Source organism: Chamaea fasciata, unplaced genomic scaffold (genome assembly GCF_029207755.1).
Source record: "Chamaea fasciata isolate MVZ Bird 193981 ecotype frontalis unplaced genomic scaffold, bChaFas1.0.hap1 SCAF_2, whole genome shotgun sequence".
NCBI classification, from domain to species: Eukaryota; Metazoa; Chordata; class Aves; order Passeriformes; family Sylviidae; genus Chamaea; species Chamaea fasciata.
Window position 1 is genome coordinate 77,221,825 of NW_027094087.1, and position 18,471 is coordinate 77,240,295.

Here is an 18,471-nt window from a genome sequence, read left to right on the forward strand (position 1 = left end):
GATAAAACCAGACCCTGGGTTTTATGAACCTTTCTTTTTGTAGAAGAGTGAAATGTAGAATAGTTGAGCTCGGGCAGCCTCGCTGCCTGCTGCAGTGAGTGGCCGTGGGGATTTGAAAACCCATTGTTATTTTTTCTCTTATTCTTTCAGTAAGATCCTGCTTTGCTTGCTCCTGAATTCTGGGTGGACTAAACTATTTATGTGTTTGTTTGTGTTGTTTACCTTGTTAAGCATAGCAAAGTTTTTGAGAACTGTGGAAACCACTGTTGTATCTCTTGTACTTTTTGTTTGAGAAGCCATTTTTTTGTGTTGGTTGTATTACTTGATAAATTCAGGAACTAGTGACTCTTTGTGCAGTAATAAAATGAATTCAAAGCTTTTTTTTTTTTTTTCTACAAGACTAGTGCTAGTAAGGATTTTGCTATTGGATTTTTTTATTTTTTAGATGCTAGGTTATATTTGAAAAGAGTATATAGAGGGTCTGTAGGTACCTTAAATGGATTACTGTCCTCTCTACGTACAAAGTTATGACTAATGCGGGAGAGATTTTAGATGTAAGATTGGTAAGATTTTTTTGATAACCTGAACTTGAATAGCAAATAAAATTTTTATTTTTCTTGTGATAAAATGTAACTTGTATTTGATTTCTACTTGTTGAATGTTTGGAAGAGCTTTTATTATCATTCTTGAATATGGGTTGAACTGAGCCTGAAGTTTTGTCATGTGCTTTATGTTCGGTATCTGTGGAGCTCAAAATTGGCAGATAAACTTAGACTATGAACGCTGCGGTACTGATACTTGTTGACAGCAGTTTCCCATTTACACTTTTCTTTTTTCCTTTAGAGGAAAGTTAACTGCTGCAAGTTAACTTCAATAACTTAAGAGAAAGGTGTAGGGTTTCTTAGGTTTTAATGTGTCTAACTCAGTGTTTGTCTGATAATGAAGTTTGCTTCTGTGCCAGTTTCTTTTCTTTTGTGCGGAGAATTTTCCAATTTAACTAACAAAAACTGTAATGGGTGTTTTCTGTCAATTAGTTCTGAAAGCTAATTTTTTTAATTAGGCTGCTGAGATTCAAGAAGTGACACTGCTGTGTTTAAGATTTTTTATTTTGAGGGGTAAAGCTAACATAAAGAAGCCCGTCAGCTGAACTAAAGCTTAGAATTATTATTACAATTTCCTGCCTTCAGATTTCTGTGAGTACAGCTAATTAATTAACTTGGGCAAATTCATTTTTCAGGCATGCATGCCTGTGTATTCTCTGCACCAATATTCTTTCTGCAGAAGAAATTTCTGTTGTATGCCTTCAAGCAGTTAAGCCAACAGTAGCCTTCTCATAGCACAAACAGATCACATGTTCTTTAGGAAACCAGAGGTGTGGTAAGTCTGGGATGAAGTTGGCTGTTTGCTTCTAAAATTTAACTTCTAAGCTTGTTTGGAGTGATACTTTCAATTTTATTGCTAATACATTTGCTCACAGCCCTTCTCTAAAGATAGGAAGGAAAGCACTGAGGTTGCGTTCAGTGGAAGAAGGTTCTGTTTTTACTCATAATTTTGCCCTGCTTCATGTGCTAGAGTGAAGAGATTATGTTTTGTTTTCGGGTGCTCTGGTTCTTTAGAGGAAAATGCTTTGAATGCCATTTTCCAAGCATGTGGTGGTTGACATTTCTTGGACAAGTTGCTGTAAAATCTGTTGTACTTAGCATGATAGGTAGAGTTGGTAAGGTGTGTTTGATAAGGCAAAGAGGTGAGGGGTGTGGGTCATAGATTTGAGAGTGAGGAATCTATGTGCATATGTGGACTAGAAACTGGCTTTTTTGGTGAGAATATTTTGACAGGAAGCTTGTGAAGAGCTCTTGGGTTTTGAACTTTGATAGTGTTCCACACTTGCGTTGTAAAGTAGACTCTGAGTAGTTTGTCTCAGGTATGTAGTGCATCCATACCTAAATTACTTCATTCAGGGTTTTTATGGAGCTTTGCTTGTCCTTTGTATTTGCATTCACATATATTTTAGAACACTTAGAACATTTAAAGGAGAAACCTTGGAATTTCTCCTTGAAAAATGTTATGTTAACATTATCTGAACAGGAGCCTGTAAGTTGCTGCCTGTCCTGTGTAGCCCCACAGGGGGAGAGTACTTTGAAATGGGACAAGGGTTTCATTGTGAGCCTGTGATCGTATTTCAAACAGTCTGGGGCAGCGGAGGTGCAAGGAAGTGTGTGTGAGGGTTCCTGCCAAGTTCAGGCACTGTGGTGTGGGCAGGCAGTCGCTGGATACAGAGGCAGCGTGCCTGTAGCAGCAGTACCATCCTCACCTGCAAGAGAGCGCCCTGCTGCTCTGGCTTGTGTTGAGTGTTTGAAGTGTCTTCAGCCACGAGTGTACTGTGGGATGGTAGAATGTGCGTCTTTGTACTTTCCTTGTTCTTCTGCTGTCTGCTCTTTGTTTTTTCTATAGTGTTCTCAATTTTTGATCCTTAGTTTTTGCTGGTTTTTTTTTTATCCCTGACAATACCTAGCACAAGTAGACGTGGTTGTGGAATTTCCTCATATTTCCTCCCCATATTCTTTCAATATTGTTTTCTTCTTTTTTCCTTCGTCTGTTGCATAAGTGATGCACTATGCATTGAAGAATATAATCAGCCATTGTGCAAGTTTAGTGATGGTGCATTATGATCTTGGGCAAGAAAATGGAGTGTATTACAGACCTAGAAGACGGTTTGTGTTTGTAGTTCCTTTTTTAGAATAACTTTTAGATTCTGTGCTAGATAGCAAGCCCTGGGCTTTACCATTAGAGATTGCTTTAGTTATATATGTGATTGGACTAAGAGAGATGGAAGGATGATACTATTTTGGGAATAGGGAAAGAAGTAATTTTTTTCTGAGAAAGCAGCTACTACTAATTTCTTGTTTTGCTTCTTGACTGATCACCCCTCCCGCACCCATCAGTTATTTATTGAAGCAGGAATTATCTTGTATCTGCTTTCCATCCTGGAAAGTGAACTTTGCATGTGTCAATGAGTTTCAACGCTAGCATTTCTTCTTTCAGACCTCTGAATACATTTATGTTGTTTCAACAGGAAGGATGCTCAAATTGTGAAACTGAACTTTGAAGCTTTAGGTAGCTTGATTAATTTTCTTCTTAAATTAAGGAAATTTACCTGTCCTTCTCCTCCCCTCCAAAGAACCTACATTTTCTTTTTTCTCACTAGAACCCTTGAGATGAATTGCCTTGCTTTCAGCATGTCCTTTTCTGCCAGCCTATATACACATGGTAAAATAGATGAATATTTGACATTTACCGTGTTAAAACAAAAAGCCAACAAAATTCATGAAAATCTCCGAGAGCTGCATCTTATCCAGGTGGCCTGCTGTTTGAAATATGACTCCTGGTGTGTATTGTACTCTTAGCCCTAGGATTCAGTAATGAGATTGAGTGGTATCTTGCGTGAGCACTTCTGGATGATTGACAGTGAGGTGATGTGAATCATCATTTATCAGGATATTATCATGCCTACCCTTGATAATTTCTCCCTGCTGTCTGGGGAGGTGGTGAAGACAGATAGGACTTTGTGATGTCAAAGTAATTAGTGTGTGTTGGTTTCCAGCTGAACAAACTGGAAACTAATGATCAGGTAAATGAAGATGAAGTGCATTAGTGTAAGGATGAAGGTGCAAGGACCTTGGGGAAGAGCTTATCAAAATTTCATGGGGGTTATTTGAATATCTTACAATTTGTGCGGTTGCAAGCAGTATTTTTAAACTACTAAAGGATACTTCTGCAACAGTCTATTTACATGTCCTTTGTTGATATCTCTTCTAGTGAGAGGGTCAGCACTGGGGTTAAGGACATTAAACTCTCTCCTGTAAGGACTGGGAGCTCCTTATGATTTTCATAAAATCTAAATAGTCAATTTCCAGCTAATGGCAGCAATTTTGAGTTAAATGTTAAGGAATTTCAGTGTACACTGAAAGGGTTAGATTTTCCAGTGACTCTACCTATTGTAACATGGGGAGATTACTATCATTTGGCTTTTTTATATTTGACCCATGACTGAATCTGTTATATCATTAAAATATTTTACTGTTGTTTGGTACATCTGTAAATATCTTTAAAAATGTGGATTTCACTACATAATCTGTGCTATTGCAACAGGCTTTTAACAGGCCTTGTAGTTTCTTGGTTCAAGTTCTGAAAATCTTATGGATGTGTCATTAGTGAAATATTTTTATAACCTCAAAAAACTTGGTGTAGGTGTGTACAGCTATGCCAATATTTCAAATAATGCTTAATGCACAAGACAGGCTGAATTAAATTGCTATACCGGCAGCAAGTGATCTGAGTTAATTTTATCACATGTGATTAGATATTGCTAATTGTAATTAACTGATTGAAAAGCTATCTGTTTTACATGCTTGCTTTTCAATTATTAAAATGGTAATTTACTCTTTGCCTTTTATCAGTAAACTTGTATTAATAAGCCAGTTTTCCACATACCTCCTAGAATAACATACTTGTGACAGCAAAGTTTTGTAATTAAAGCCTCTTGGCAAAATTATTCTTTTGGCTAATTTTTATGTACACAGTTTTTTTTCTTTTTATTTCAGTTGCTTCTTTGGTGGAAGTGAGTGGGCTAGAATCTCTGGCAGGAATTTGTCTGTATTAATATGGCTCATCAGAGACATTATATTTAATTGGAGAGCCTGCGGTACAGTCGCAGGAGGCTGGAGGGAATTATTTAGCATTAGCAATGGCTCGTCTGGGAGTTGTGCACTAATCAAGGAGCTTGTGTGTTAACTGTAGGGATGATGGCAGTTATGACGATTATGACATGTGAGCACATGTCTGAATGAGAACTGGACAGGCAATGAGTTAATCAAGAAATATATTAAATGGCTCCCATGCTGCTTCATTATTACTCTGAAGAGTGTCTGTCAGATTGTGTACTTTAACAAAAAATAAAATGATATCGAACAAATTGATGTTTTTGCAGGTAAAGTTAATACCAAATTTTTAAACCAAGAACCTCTTTCCTCTATTTCTGAAGTGAATGTGTGCTTTTAAGTGCTGTATTGAAAAAGATAAGGTGAATGCTTGGCCTGTGGAATGTATTTAAACACTCCAGTCTGCAAGCTTTTGTATTTTGCCAAATGCTTGTTTTCAGTAAATATGAATTATTTCCCACTGTCAATTAGGTGTTTTTAACATCTTTAAGCTTTTACATAATTAATATCTTGCTAAAATATAAAATTTATTGTTAGCAACTTAGTTTCAAGGAAATAGGAATGCTAATATTTTCCATTATCAGAATGCTCCAAACCTTGTAAAGTAAAGAAACCAAACACAGCACCCTTCAACTGTAATGCATGGACTGTTTATATGCCAAGTAGGCACATTCTGTGCTCAGCATGGTTAGAGGCATCCATTTCCTAAGTCATGAAATTATCAGTTAAGCTGGAAAAATTCATGTTTAGAGGAAATAGAATTAATAAATTGAGTCCACTTTAAAAAAAGTTTAAACCAACCGAATTGTATCGGTAGGCAAATTTATCCCAGAGCTACTGGGCAGGTGAACGTGTGCACTTTTCCTGCTATTGTAAGCACTGCCAAATTTAATGCAACTTTCTACCAAACTGTAACCTTCATGTATTAGCTTAATTAAAGCAGTATCATGGCTACTACCCAAAGTGTTAACCTGTAGGAGGTTGTTATTGAAATCCATTATCTGTGGAGTCAGTATTAGTGGTCAGCAGCAGCAGAAGTAAAACTGCAAGTAAGACCCTCCCTTGGGTGCTGTGAGCTCAGCAGGTTAAACTGTCAAAGCTTCTTAAAGGATGGATAGTTAAACCCCCTGGAGTTAAAGGTAAACCAATCATTTGCTGTCAGCAGGAAATATGACTTTATTTAGCAGGTTGGAGGGGGAAAAAAACCCAAACCTAAATGCTAACAGGAAAGAGGATTTAGAAGGAACCATTCTGTAGGAGTGTGTGTTGCTGTGCTATGTAGATTCCATGCAACCTGGAAAGATGTTTTAAAATTCCAGGCTTTTTTTGAAATAGGAATTTTATATGGATGTTTACTCCAATGGCTTATAAAACTATGCGTAAGGTTGGGTTAATTTCTTAAACCTATGAATATTATGTATATGTTGTGAGGAATGCAAAACTTTGCGCCTCTTAAATGGGAACAGTTGTCACCTCGCAGAAATAGGTTTTCTTTCCTTTGGTGTTGTGCAGGTGTTGTCTGTATAGCATGTAATTCTCTCATATGTAATTTTGCCATATGAAATATATTTAGCATTGACTAAGTGTGCTATATTGAAGATCTAAATATGTATTAATAGAATTTGTATGTATAGGCCACGTGTATTTATGATACTGTAATCAGGCTATTCTGATAGTGGTACATTTTGTCTAGTGTTTACTTAATCTTCTAAGGTGAAGATCTGGAGCATTTGTCTTAGCACTTCTGAAATTCTTGCCTCAAGGAAGAGAATCCCAGAAGTGATAGCTTGTCACAGAAGGGTGGGAACTAGGTGGTGGGGGGGCTCTTTACTCTCAATCTGTACATTGGAACAAGATCTGTGCTTTGGTGGGGAGGACATTGTAGTGTCCTGCAAAGAATGCTCTTTTGTATATCAAGACCTGTTTCCTCAATGCATGCCCTGTTTTTAGACTAAATCTGCTCGATGTGCTGAAATAATACTGTCTAAGACTAAGGGGATGCTATGGAGGCAAAGATTCTGTTCACTGTCCTTGAGTTACCTTAAGTTGAAAAAGTGTGGATCATAGGAAATACGCTAGGAGGTGGAAATGTTGTTAGAGAAAATAATCAACAAACTAAAACCCCCCAAGCAAATACAGGATTTTTCTAGAGTCACAATAAAATAAAATTTTTACGATTTGAGTTGTGGTTATGGTAGAACTCTGATGGGGAAAAAAAAAAAAGGTTGAAAATATTTTTGTCAGATGATCTGGAAAAGTATAAGACCACATAGAGTTTGGCATCTGCAACCATGAATGAATTGTCCAATGTTGGTAATAACTGTGTGAAAACTGTATTTGGACAGTGCAGGTTTCCTTATCTATTCCCGCCTGTTTGTTAGACCATACACAATCCTCACAGACTTGGTGAGCTGGCTGCTTGTCTGTGCAGTCGTTCTCAGGAGTGCTTGCTGCTTTTTCTCCATTGTGCTGTTTTTATAGACTTCATGTTGATTTCTGCATCTTGAAATCTCAAAGCTGTCTTGTCTTTCAAAAGAAGACTCCTGAGGATAGAAAACTTCAGATGGGTTTTATGTAGAGGACTATCTTCTTCGAAGTTGTGCTATAATCAGTAGTTATTATACACTGGCAGAGAAGTAATTTTCTTGCAAAACTAACGGTTTTATTTAAGAACTAAGCAAAGAATGATGTTTTTAAGAAATCTGAACATTCACATTGGTAGAATTTTGAAGGAAAAATGCTCTACTTTTGTAAATGTCATGTAATAACATAATACTAAGAACATTTTGTAAGGCATTTTAAAATATTTAATTCCTTGTACAAGCATAAGGTTATGCTTGCTATGATGGTAATGTTGAGATTTTATGATGTAATTTTTGTTAATTATATGTACTGCTTTAGTACTTAGCCTTAGTGGAAAAACCCCTCTCACTGGGTACCTAGACGTGGTTAAGGGGTGTGTGTATGTAGGCATATACATATGCACACATGCATATACGTTTTCTGTTGAGCATAAATGTATATGTATTGAGCATAGACATGGTGAAAATCTGTGTCTTAGAAAGCCTGCTCTGGAGTTTTGTTATCCTTAAGATATTCTGCATTCACTCATAAACGGTTTTTTCTGGTATGTTCTTTGGATTATTTGACATTGTAGAACTTGATTCGTATTATGTCTAAATTCCTCGAAGTCTAAACTACTTGTGAAAGGAGTGCTTGGGCTCTCCTGCCCCCTCTCATTCATTCACTGTATGGGATCTGATGGTCCTGTGGCTGAGAGATGGTTTAACTTACTGATCTGACAGAAGGTTAATTTCCCCTCCCCTTAGATTACTTTTCCACTGTGTCTGTACAGTTCATTGATCTGTCTCAGCAGCACTGTAATTGCTGGATCTGAGTGTGGAGGAGAGTTAAGGGGTGGGAGCATCCTTTGAGTGGCATTTTGTATATGCCTAAAATGAGGCTTGTTGTGAAACTTATTGTAAGTCTCAATATATGGTTCATTTTGGGCCCGAAGTTAGTCTACACCGTGAAGAGCATTACTGACTGTAGGCCTGCATCTTGCATGATTTTAAAAAAAGTCGATCTTCCACCTACTGATCCAGAATATGTTGCATTTATTTGATGTCCACATTTCCCATTTCACCTTTCTGTTAAGTACTGTTGAGTAGTTGAAGTGCCAGGTAGCTGTGAATTCACTTTGCTGTTTGTTGTGAGCTATCCTCTGAAAACTAGAACTGGTTTTGGGAATGCCTGATCTTTGTATGCTGGAAGTAACTTCTGCGGTCCATCCATCTGTAGACATCTGAATGGCTGTGTACTACTGTGTTCATCTGCCTGCAAGGGGAACTCAATCCAAATTAGAGCTGAAAATGCTGCATAGGAGCATGTTACTAGTGCATGGTATGTGTTACCTTGTACTGGAGCTGAGTTTTGCCTACTTTTTCTGAATCCCAAGCATCTTCTGGAATATCTAACTTAATGAAGAACTAAATCTCTACTGTATGAAGTTCTGTAGTTGACACTCTTCCTATCATGTGATACTGTTTCCTAGACCTGCTTAACTACCAGTTTTCCCATCTCCTACATGTCTTAACCCCTTTAGAAAGCAAAACAAAGAAGCGTGCATCAAATGCATTCCTTGGTGAGCTTGTTTTTGGGAGAGGCAGGAAAAAGAAACAGCATGAGAAAGATCTGTCCTATTGCTTTGCTAATGTGCTTAGAAGCTGAGATTCCATTAGGGAAAGGCTGACATCTGGGTGCAGATGTGTTTGAAATGCAGGGAGGCTACTAAAAACACTGTAGGGCATCACTATTTTGTTAACATCACAAAAAACTTAATTCTTTTTCTGAAACACCTAAAGTGCAGAATCACATTACACTGCAAAGATGAAACTCTGAGCATCCTCACAGAGCATAGTGGACTGCTCTAAATAAATATGACGATTTGCTCAACTCCTGCAACAGATGGAGACTCTTTCTCATACACTTAAGTGTCTTCCCAAATTGTTAGTGTATGCTCTGAAGTAAAAATCTCCTGTTTGTCCTGGAGACTTGCTCTGGATAATGTATTCCAAAGTAAAAATAGTAAAAATATGCAGACATATGAGTGCAGTTGCAAGCTTGCAGACTTTCTTCACAGCACCCCGGACATCAGCAGAAGTTGTGATGAGTGGCTGTGCTGCCTCAAATTTTCACTTGAACAAAGAAACTTGGTAGCTCTCCCACCAAGGTAAAACACCAGTGGAAGGAGGCAAGAGGAATGCTTTTCCCTCAAGACTGTTAATGTGTTTTGCTACTGATGCAATGGCTTGTAGTTAGAGATTGGGACATTCTGGTTCTCCCCTCCTGCTTGCTCTACCTCTGTTAATTGTTCAGTTCATCCAAAGGTAGATTAATTAACAAGGTGACTATTGACCTAGTTTTTCAGTTATTCTACCAAAGAAAGACTGACTGTTCCAGTTTGGTGTTGAGTGAAACATGTTGGAGGTTGTGATACAAACTAACTATTTCATTCTGCTAAATTTTCAGTAGTGAACTTGTGTACTAGTTAGAGGGCTCTACACAATAAGCACTTACAGTAAATTTCTGATGGAGAAGCCTTCTTTCTCACCATTGTTCTAGGAGGTGCTTCACAGCAGAGTGGGCATATAGGGAAAGGCTTTTAGGAGCTAGGGCTAGGGCCATTCTGGAACTCCTCTCTCTAGAGTCTTACTTGTAATGTCTTCAGGACTCGGGAGGCATTTTCTTGCTTGTTCCACAAGGAGAACACAATTTTAGAGTATCACTCTATGACACCTTTAGCATGGTCTTGTTTTCACAGTAGGAGTGATCAGGCCTCTAAGTACCATGGGGAGTCCTTTCCTCTTCAAGATGCAAATTAATTTGTGTGTCTTTTTAGCAGCAAACAGTGTTTCAGAGCTTCATCCATGGAAGAGAGAATGGAGATTTACTTTTTCTTTTTTTAAGGTTATAAAAATAAATTCATGTGTATAAGCGAGAATGCAAACAGATGAAAATCTTGATATGTGTTGAAATGTGCTTTCTCTTGGTGTCAGTTAAAAATGCAGTCTTCCTTTCCTGATTCATGTTGCTTGTCTTTTAGTGATTGTTCAGTTCAACCTGGATCCATTCCTTTTAATTTTAGTAGAAGACTCTGTATTTTTGAGGCCCTTGGTTGCTGAGGTTATTTACTGTCTTCATTTTCTGACCAGTTGGCAAACTTGAAAGGCAAGACTGGGAAGTTAAGAAAGGGTGTTATTTTTTTTTAAATTTATTTTTCTCAGCTGGTGTCCATGAACCAGGGATCTAATCCTGCAGATGGTAATGAATGGGCTGTTTTGAGGGTCATTGTAGACTTGGAGGGCAATGTAGGTAAATGCCCTTCACCAGAACATGTTTGAAGGCCACTGAAGACTTGTTTTTACATAGTCCTTGTATAACTATTTGTGGGCCATCAAATTAAAATAGCTTAAAATAGGCTTGCGGAGAAATCTATTTATGTTGATTCTGCAGGTTGACCTGTTTATTGGCATGAACTTTTATTTAGGTTTTTGGAACGCTAAGTAAAATTAAATATAGGAAATCTAGGATATTTTTTTTTCTTTCACAGTTTTGTTTTTTGTGTGCTTTAGACATGTTTCCATTATTTTGTTTTAGGGTTAAATGCTGTAATGGTGTGGCAGTGTTTCTTTGCAGATAGGACTTTAAAGGCTGTATGAATACTGCACACCATGTGCTTATACTTACTGTATTACTGGTGTGTGTATTTTAATGTCAAGCCACTAAAGACACGTAGGTCAGATGAAAGATGTGTTTTTGCCAAAGCAGTAAATTTGAATATTTTTTGCATCTGTTTGATTTTTTTTTTTAACTCAATAGTGTTCAATGCCACAGGCTTTTTGTTCTGTTTTGTCTGTCTCTTTTGGCAATAGTGCTGGCAAGGTTTGAGGTGGTTGGTTTTTTTTTTTAGCTACCTTACAAAGGATTTACTCATTAGCCCTATTTTATGGGTTGAGCTAATTGTGATTTGTCTTGCTGAGCGGTATTATGCAGTTTGGGCCAATTAAGTGAATCCACTTACACCAACGGATGTTGTTCCAATGTGTAATATTGATTTGAGCTATAAAAGGAGAATGACTTGTTTGATTAGATTTCTTTGTCTAAACAATGCTCAATCTTATCTAGTGTACTAAACAAAAGTGTTCTCTTTACTGAGGTTGTTTTAATTGCTCCTTAGGTTTGATTAGCACTGTATATGCAGCCATAACAGTTTCCCTATAATATAAATTCTGAAACAGCAAAGGAGAACTAGGGGGAAAATACAGCCTGCAAGTCAGTATAACTGTCTCTCCTGCATGAATATCAACTTGTGTTGAGACCTAGGGATGTGTAGGCTGACCTACTCTGAAAAACACGGACACTGGGGAATCCCAGACATTTACCTCCTCAGAGATGGAGGAAAAGGGGAGTGTGGGTGTGTGTATATGTGTTAATTAGACATTTACACTGAAGAAAATTACATCTGTCACATAAACCTCAGAAACTGCTGAAGTGTATAAAATCATCTGTAGAAACTGTGCAGATGATATTAAACTCTCTATTATGAAATGCACGTAGATATATTTTTCTTTGTTGACAAAGTCAGCCTTTACTTTTTGGAGTTAGTAAATGAGAATGATTGATTGTGAAACAGACTGGGGAGAAAAGCACTTTTTGTCATGAACTAGATCTATAAGAAGGTAACAAACTTGAAGTGCTGAATAATTATAATGCTAGGGATCAGTAAAATTTCTTGGTGTCTTTGTTTTATAGGCTGTATATGCACTGAAAGTAAGTGGTTTAGTTCTTTGCCTTAAAATAATTTTTAGTATATTCTGTATTCATACTGAGAACTCTTCTGTGTTTAAATGTTGAGACATGCATATTTAAATGTAATTTGTTTATAGTGTAGATTTCACCTAGTGATCTGCAGCAGCTGAGTGGCCCTAGAGAAGGTTACCTTGATACTGCTGTGTTAAACAGAACAGGAGACCTATATTTTAGCGATGAGACCTATGTATATGTCTCTAGGAGACTTATGCATATTTTAGGTAGCAAGTTATTAATTTTGATTTCTTAAAATGATGATTATCTGAGATACAGGTTTAATTTTGAGGATAATTCAGTAAATTCAGAGTATGACTATGCAAGAGAGCATGCTACTGTCAAATGAACACATGTCACTCTCCAGGATGAAGGGGAGCTAAAATAATCTAGGTTGTTTGGGTGTGTCCTAGCTCTGATTGAGTGCAGTCCTTCTAAATTGGGTTATCTGCAAGGCAGATATTGACTACGTTTGTGGTGCTTGTATCCAAAACTTTAGGTTATGGACATATTTGTCTTCTGGAGTATGATGCCAAGCTCTGGCACCAAACCTGGTTTATAAATCTTCCTGGAATATTGAAACATAATCTCCAAACCCAATTTCTGCTGTTGTTATCACCTCTTACTATACTCTGCACTCTGAGAGCCACTGTAGTGTGGAGTGGTGCTTGAAACCAGTCCTGGCTGAAAATGACTGACAAGTCATCCCCAGTGGACTTCTTGCTTTACTTGAATATTTGCTGGAAAGGTCGTGAAGAAACATGAAGCTGTTCCTGTGTAAAGATCTGGCAGGATTTGCTGCTTCACATGTCTTGCCGTGAAGGTGGTTGCTGGGCCTAAACTAGTTTTGTAACCAATGGTCACTTCTGTGCAGTTTGCTTCTGAATGAATAAGCTTGGAGTTGAGCTAGTTCTTCTGTCTGTTGTCAGGAAGACTTGTGTAATAAAATGATTGCTGTACTTCAAATTATTTACAGGTGACTTTGTATCTTAATCCAAAAGTAGTTACACCATTTAATAGTATTCATTCTAATATTGCTCTGCTAAGATTCCCTGTTAAATCCAGAGTTTTATTATTAGTAGCTTATTTGTCATAGATACAGGAGTCTGTGATGAGCTGGTTGGCTGTTTGTGATTGGTTTGGATTCCCAAAGGTGACTGTATTTAGCCTCTAATTTTTGAATTAGGTTGAGGTTCTATAAAATGAAGATTCAGTAGGTTTTGCTTCGGTTGTTTTTGAAATATAATCAGCCTTTATGAAATTGATTACTTATAGTATAAAACTTTAATGGAAGTTAAACTGTTTTTACACACAAGATATCTTTCCATGATTTCTAGTCGTTTGTATTCTCTAACATAACAAGCCCTTGGTAGCTTCTTGAGACTTCTCTTTTGAGGCCCAGGTAGCCCAATATGATTAAAACCTGCAGTATATACCATTAAGCATTCAGTTTCAACTCTTTCCCAGCCTTTGTTGTTACCCATTCATGCTTGAGATTGCAAGGTCAATTCAGATATTTATGAAGGAATTGCATTTTTTCAGGAATCTCCTGGGACCTGCTTCTTTGTTTTTGTTGACATTGGGGTTTTTTGTGAGCTAGATCAGAAAAGGGAGAAATTACACCTCTGAGGTTTTAGCTGTTAGAGATAGGTTTTGAATACCTAGGACTGTGTGATTTAAGTCAAGTACTTAAGCAATCCTTGAATTTGAAAATCGATATATTTGAATTTTGTGGTGCTTGAGGAAGAGGAATTGCTGAATTCTTTGGACTGTCTAGAAATACTGCATTATAAGTAAGCTTCTGCAGAGGTAAAGGTTTAGTGAATTACTGTGTGAAGTAGGCAGCACTTGGTAGTAAGCTGAAAGTTTCAGTTGTCATGTAGCCTCAAATGATGGCTTTTGTTATAATGTTTGCTAATAATTACATTTGTACTATACTAAAAAAATCTATGATGTATTTTTGTTATAATATTTGGGGTATTCTTCATGAACTACTGTGCATTGTCAAAGAAATCTAAATGCTAAGGGGAATTGTCATTATAAATTACCAAGTAGCAGATTTTCAGTTTATATGTGCTGGTTTACTCACAATAAAAGTAGATATGAACTCATAATAAAAGTAGGTATGAGAAGCCCCCTAGGTGGAACAGCTTCCACTGGATCCTGAAAATCTGGATGTTTTGAACTAGTAGAGGTGGAATGGATACCTATTTTTTTGAGGGATTTGCCTGGTGCATTCAAGGCTGAACTAAAGAAGGCACCAACAACTTGCAGTAAGGTGAAAAAGGAGAAATGTATTTACCAGGTTACTGGGTAATGTGGGAAACAAAGAGCTGAAACTCCAAAGGGTTGAATAGCAATGAAGCATTTCAGAAAGCAGTGAGGAAATGTTGGGGGAAAGCACACATGACTGTTTATCTGTATAAAATCAAATGGTTTCTGATATCTTCTAGCACAAGAAGATGCTGCTTTTGGTACTGTAGTACCAAAGTGTAGTGGGTACTATATTGGTGTCTCAGTGCAAGAAGTGTGTGTGGGGTTTTCATCTTGATACCTAGAAATAGCTAAGGATATTTAGCCCTTTTTTGTGAGGAGGCTTTTGGTTTTGTAAAACATACATTCTTAATTAAACTTAAGCTTGAATGACTTTGTTTAGAAATGTAAACTACACTGGGATTCAGAACAACTTTAAGCATATAAACTGATCATGAAGATAAAGGAGCACATGCTGTTTCTTCAACTTATTGCTGCAGGAAGGATGACACAGACTAATCTTGATAGCATTTGTTCAAAATAGATTACTTAGTTGCTAAGGTCCATGTACTAGAAAACACTAAAACCTGCTGTATGATTGTCTGTGCTAGTGCTCTAAGATTTTTTTTTTTTTTTTTGGTTTTTATTGTGAGACCAACGCTGTGTTGATAAAACAAAACAGTTGTGACTTCATAGAAGCAATAGTTAAAATGTGAAATGTGTGGTGATTCCTGGGGGTTATGTGAACTCTCATACTTGAGAATACAGCAAATTCAGAAGCTATTTAAGAGATGCCTCCAGAAAGCAACATGGAATTAGGTGGCAAGTTAATATGCTCCTTGTTGGTAGGATTAACTTTTGCCAAGTTCAGAAAAGGTGAATAAAACCAAAGAAAAAATTAAAATGCTTAATAAGTGACTCACTTCCTTGTCATACATGTTTGTTATATTTACCTGCTACTTATTTCTCATTGTACTGTTCAAAATATTCTGACTGCTGCCTGTCAGAGTTTGTAGATGATTTTTGTTTTTTTCTGGCCTTGTTTCTTCAAATGGGCCAATAGCGTGTCCAGACTATTTAACTTCTAACTAGTTTGACACACTTGACAGCCTTTATACTGCTTGCAAATAAAATTCCTTTTCATAAAGAACAAAATTTCCTGTTAATAAGCCAAAAATATTATGCAGAATCACAGAATATTCTGAGTTGAAGGGACCCACAAGGATTATAGAGTCTGGCACTTAAGTGAATGACCCATACAGGGATCAAAACCACAAGCTTGGTGTTATTTGCACCATGCTCTGACCAATTGAACTCATCTCCGGGTCTTATCTTTCTCAAATGTTATTACTAATGTTCTAAAAGAGCTCCATTTTTAGGCAATATATTCTCAGTTTCAAATGCTGAAGATGATATCAAATAGTTTTAAAAATTGGTAACCATTGGAAATGTCAAATTGTCATTCTAAACAAGTCTTACTAACAGCTAACGATCTCACACAGTTTAAGCAATGGTATGCTTTCTTAAATACGTCCTGAAAGGGAGCTTACAAAAAGCAGAATGAGGAAAAACTGGTTGTTTGTTTTCATGGTTATATGTGTATCTTACTTCAAAGAAAAGTATTTTGAACTCTGAAAACATGTTAAAGACCAATCTATTTAAACTTTCTAAGCTTAAAGATAAGCATTCATGTGAGATGTAAGAAGACTTGTAACTTGAAACGTAGGTATTTTAGTATTCTTGATAAAATGTTGGAGATATTTGTCCCTGTTTTGTTTGACTAAAAAATATTTGGCAAATGCATATAAATGAGGATACAATGGATTAGAAGTCAAACATGAGCCTGCTTAAATAATTCTCAAGATTTTCTGGTTCACGTGTATTGATATTGAACTCTTTAGTCATAGGCTTTAATTTGTGCATGGTGCTGACCTGATGCTGTGCAGGGACACTCATTGCATCCCTTCATTCAATTCATTCTAATTATCCCCAACTTCCTGGGGAGCCTGCTTAGAACTGGTCATGAATGTTTGTTATTAAGTATTAAGATATTAGACTACCCTGGTTACAAGTAACAAGGTAGTTTTTAGTCTGAATTTACATATAGATGATCAGTATAGGAAGCTGAAATTATATTTGTCTTGATTTTATTTAATCAAATTCAAAATAATGTATTAGAACAATAAAACATTTTGACAGTGACTTAAGCTCAGAGTTAAATGAAGTGAGATTTATTGTGCAAGTACTTGTATGCCAATGTTGCTAATTTCAGTGTGTATTTTAGAGTGGTTATGGTATGTAAATGATCTTTGACACAATCAGATTTGTGTGCATGTAACTGGGTGATGTTAATTATTTTTGCTGGGAGCATCTGTTAATGCAGAATATTGCCTCTTCAGGTTCACGTGAAAATGGCGGATGAAGCTGTCTGTGTTGGCCCAGCTCCCACCAGCAAAAGCTACCTCAACATGGATGCCATCATGGAAGTCATTAGGAAAACCAGGGCCCAAGCTGTGAGTCTGAATGTGTCTATCTGCTGCAGCTGTTTCATATATAGAAAGCAGAAAAGCCAGAGTTTTTTTTTTGTTTTTTTTTTTTTTTTTAAGGTGTGTGTGGGGGAAGTGATTGAATATGCTATTCCAGTTAGTTCATGTCACATGAGTTAAATGTGTCTGAAATCGCTACTGGAAATCAAAGGCTTTGTAGCATCTGGCAGCACTGGTCGCTGATCCTGCAGGTGGCTGCTGGATTCAGCTTTCACACCAGGGAGCAGCTTCAGTTCATTTCCAAATTTGCTGGGGGAAAAAAAAAATCCCAATTAGTTTTGAGTGCTAACCCTTTATATGCCATAGCGGCTTTTTTGAATGCTTTACAAAGTGTGTCCAGAAAGGCTTTTGCTTAAACTTCATTTGAATCACTTTCTATATTGTATAAATGTTACTTGCAGGAACGTAAACGGTGCATCCCATAATTGCTTTTGTTTCAGAATGTTTACGAAATGCACATTAGCTTATTTGTGTAAATGTGGGCAAGTCTGCCTTTTTTTCTCTCCAAGTTGGCCAGAGATTCAAAGCTTAACAGGAATCAGTAGGAAAAACTAATATGTAGTCATGTTCACATTCCTAATGTTCTTTGTTCTGTCACTGAAATAAATGTATTATTCAGAGCTACTGTACACAGAGCATTTATTAAAATAAAATTTGATGTGTATATATCAGCAACACAAACTGCCCTTGAACAGTTGGATCAACACTGATCTCTTTCAAACATGATGTTTTGGTACAGTGCTGTTAGGGGCCAGAAACTTTCCTATGAAGAAAACCAGTATTTTCTTCCCTTTGAGTTTCTGAACATGAAACCCAGTTATTGGCTCTTCAAAAGAGGTGAATAAAATGGCTTATGCTTTGTCTGTCAGAATATGTTAGATCAAGAATCTTATGTGACTTGCAAAAAGTAAAATGAAAACTTTCTCACGCTTCTCTCAAATAATTAGGCTGAATGTATATTGGGGTGTGAGTAGGCACACAGTATGCTTGACTTAGAATAATGAAGAAAGTATATTGTGCTCTCTAGCCAGGGTCACTAGAGGTAGGGGGCTTATGGATGTGGACCTGTGCACCATTGTTATGGTTAGTGCTGGAAATATTTTGGGATACAGAGTACTTTATAGTGGTTATTGAGGAGAGTGTGGATGAGCATATTTGGGGAAATCTGCAGTGGAGCTAGAAAGAGCAAAAGGCAGATCACCAAAGGGAATGTCCATTTGCTCTGCAAACAGCTCCATTTGCTCTGCAAGCAACCCTGTTCTCCCTAGTTAAATAAGGAAAGTTTGTTTCAGAAGTGGTAGCCAAACAACTTGATTTAGGACAGAAAAAAATCTGTGTGTTAAGGGAGTTTCTTAAGGTATTCAACCTATTTAAATGCTTAGTGATCTACTTCACTATCCCCAGAACCTGAAAATGTGCTGGTGATTTTGGTGTCTGGTTTCAGAACTCAATCAGCTTGAATTTTTTCTTTTTTCTTCCAAGGTACACCCAGGATATGGATTTCTTTCAGAAAATAAAGAATTCGCTAGACGTTTGGTAAGTTATTTTTATTTGCTTGGCTGTGACTGGTGCACTAGGTGGCACATACT

The 18,471-nt window shown here is 37.0% G+C and overlaps 1 protein-coding gene across 2 annotated transcripts in view; it reads left to right on the forward strand.

Annotated features, from left to right (window-relative positions):
• PCCA (propionyl-CoA carboxylase subunit alpha) overlaps window positions 1–18,471 on the forward strand; it is a 302,552-nt gene that overhangs the window by 49,494 nt on the left and 234,587 nt on the right. For both annotated transcript variants that reach the window (XM_066176406.1, XM_066176405.1), the window contains exons 5-6: window positions 16,736–16,849; window positions 18,365–18,418. In XM_066176406.1, the coding sequence (XP_066032503.1) occupies window positions 16,736–16,849; window positions 18,365–18,418 (168 nt within the window). The remainder of the gene's footprint in view (window positions 1–16,735; window positions 16,850–18,364; window positions 18,419–18,471) is intronic.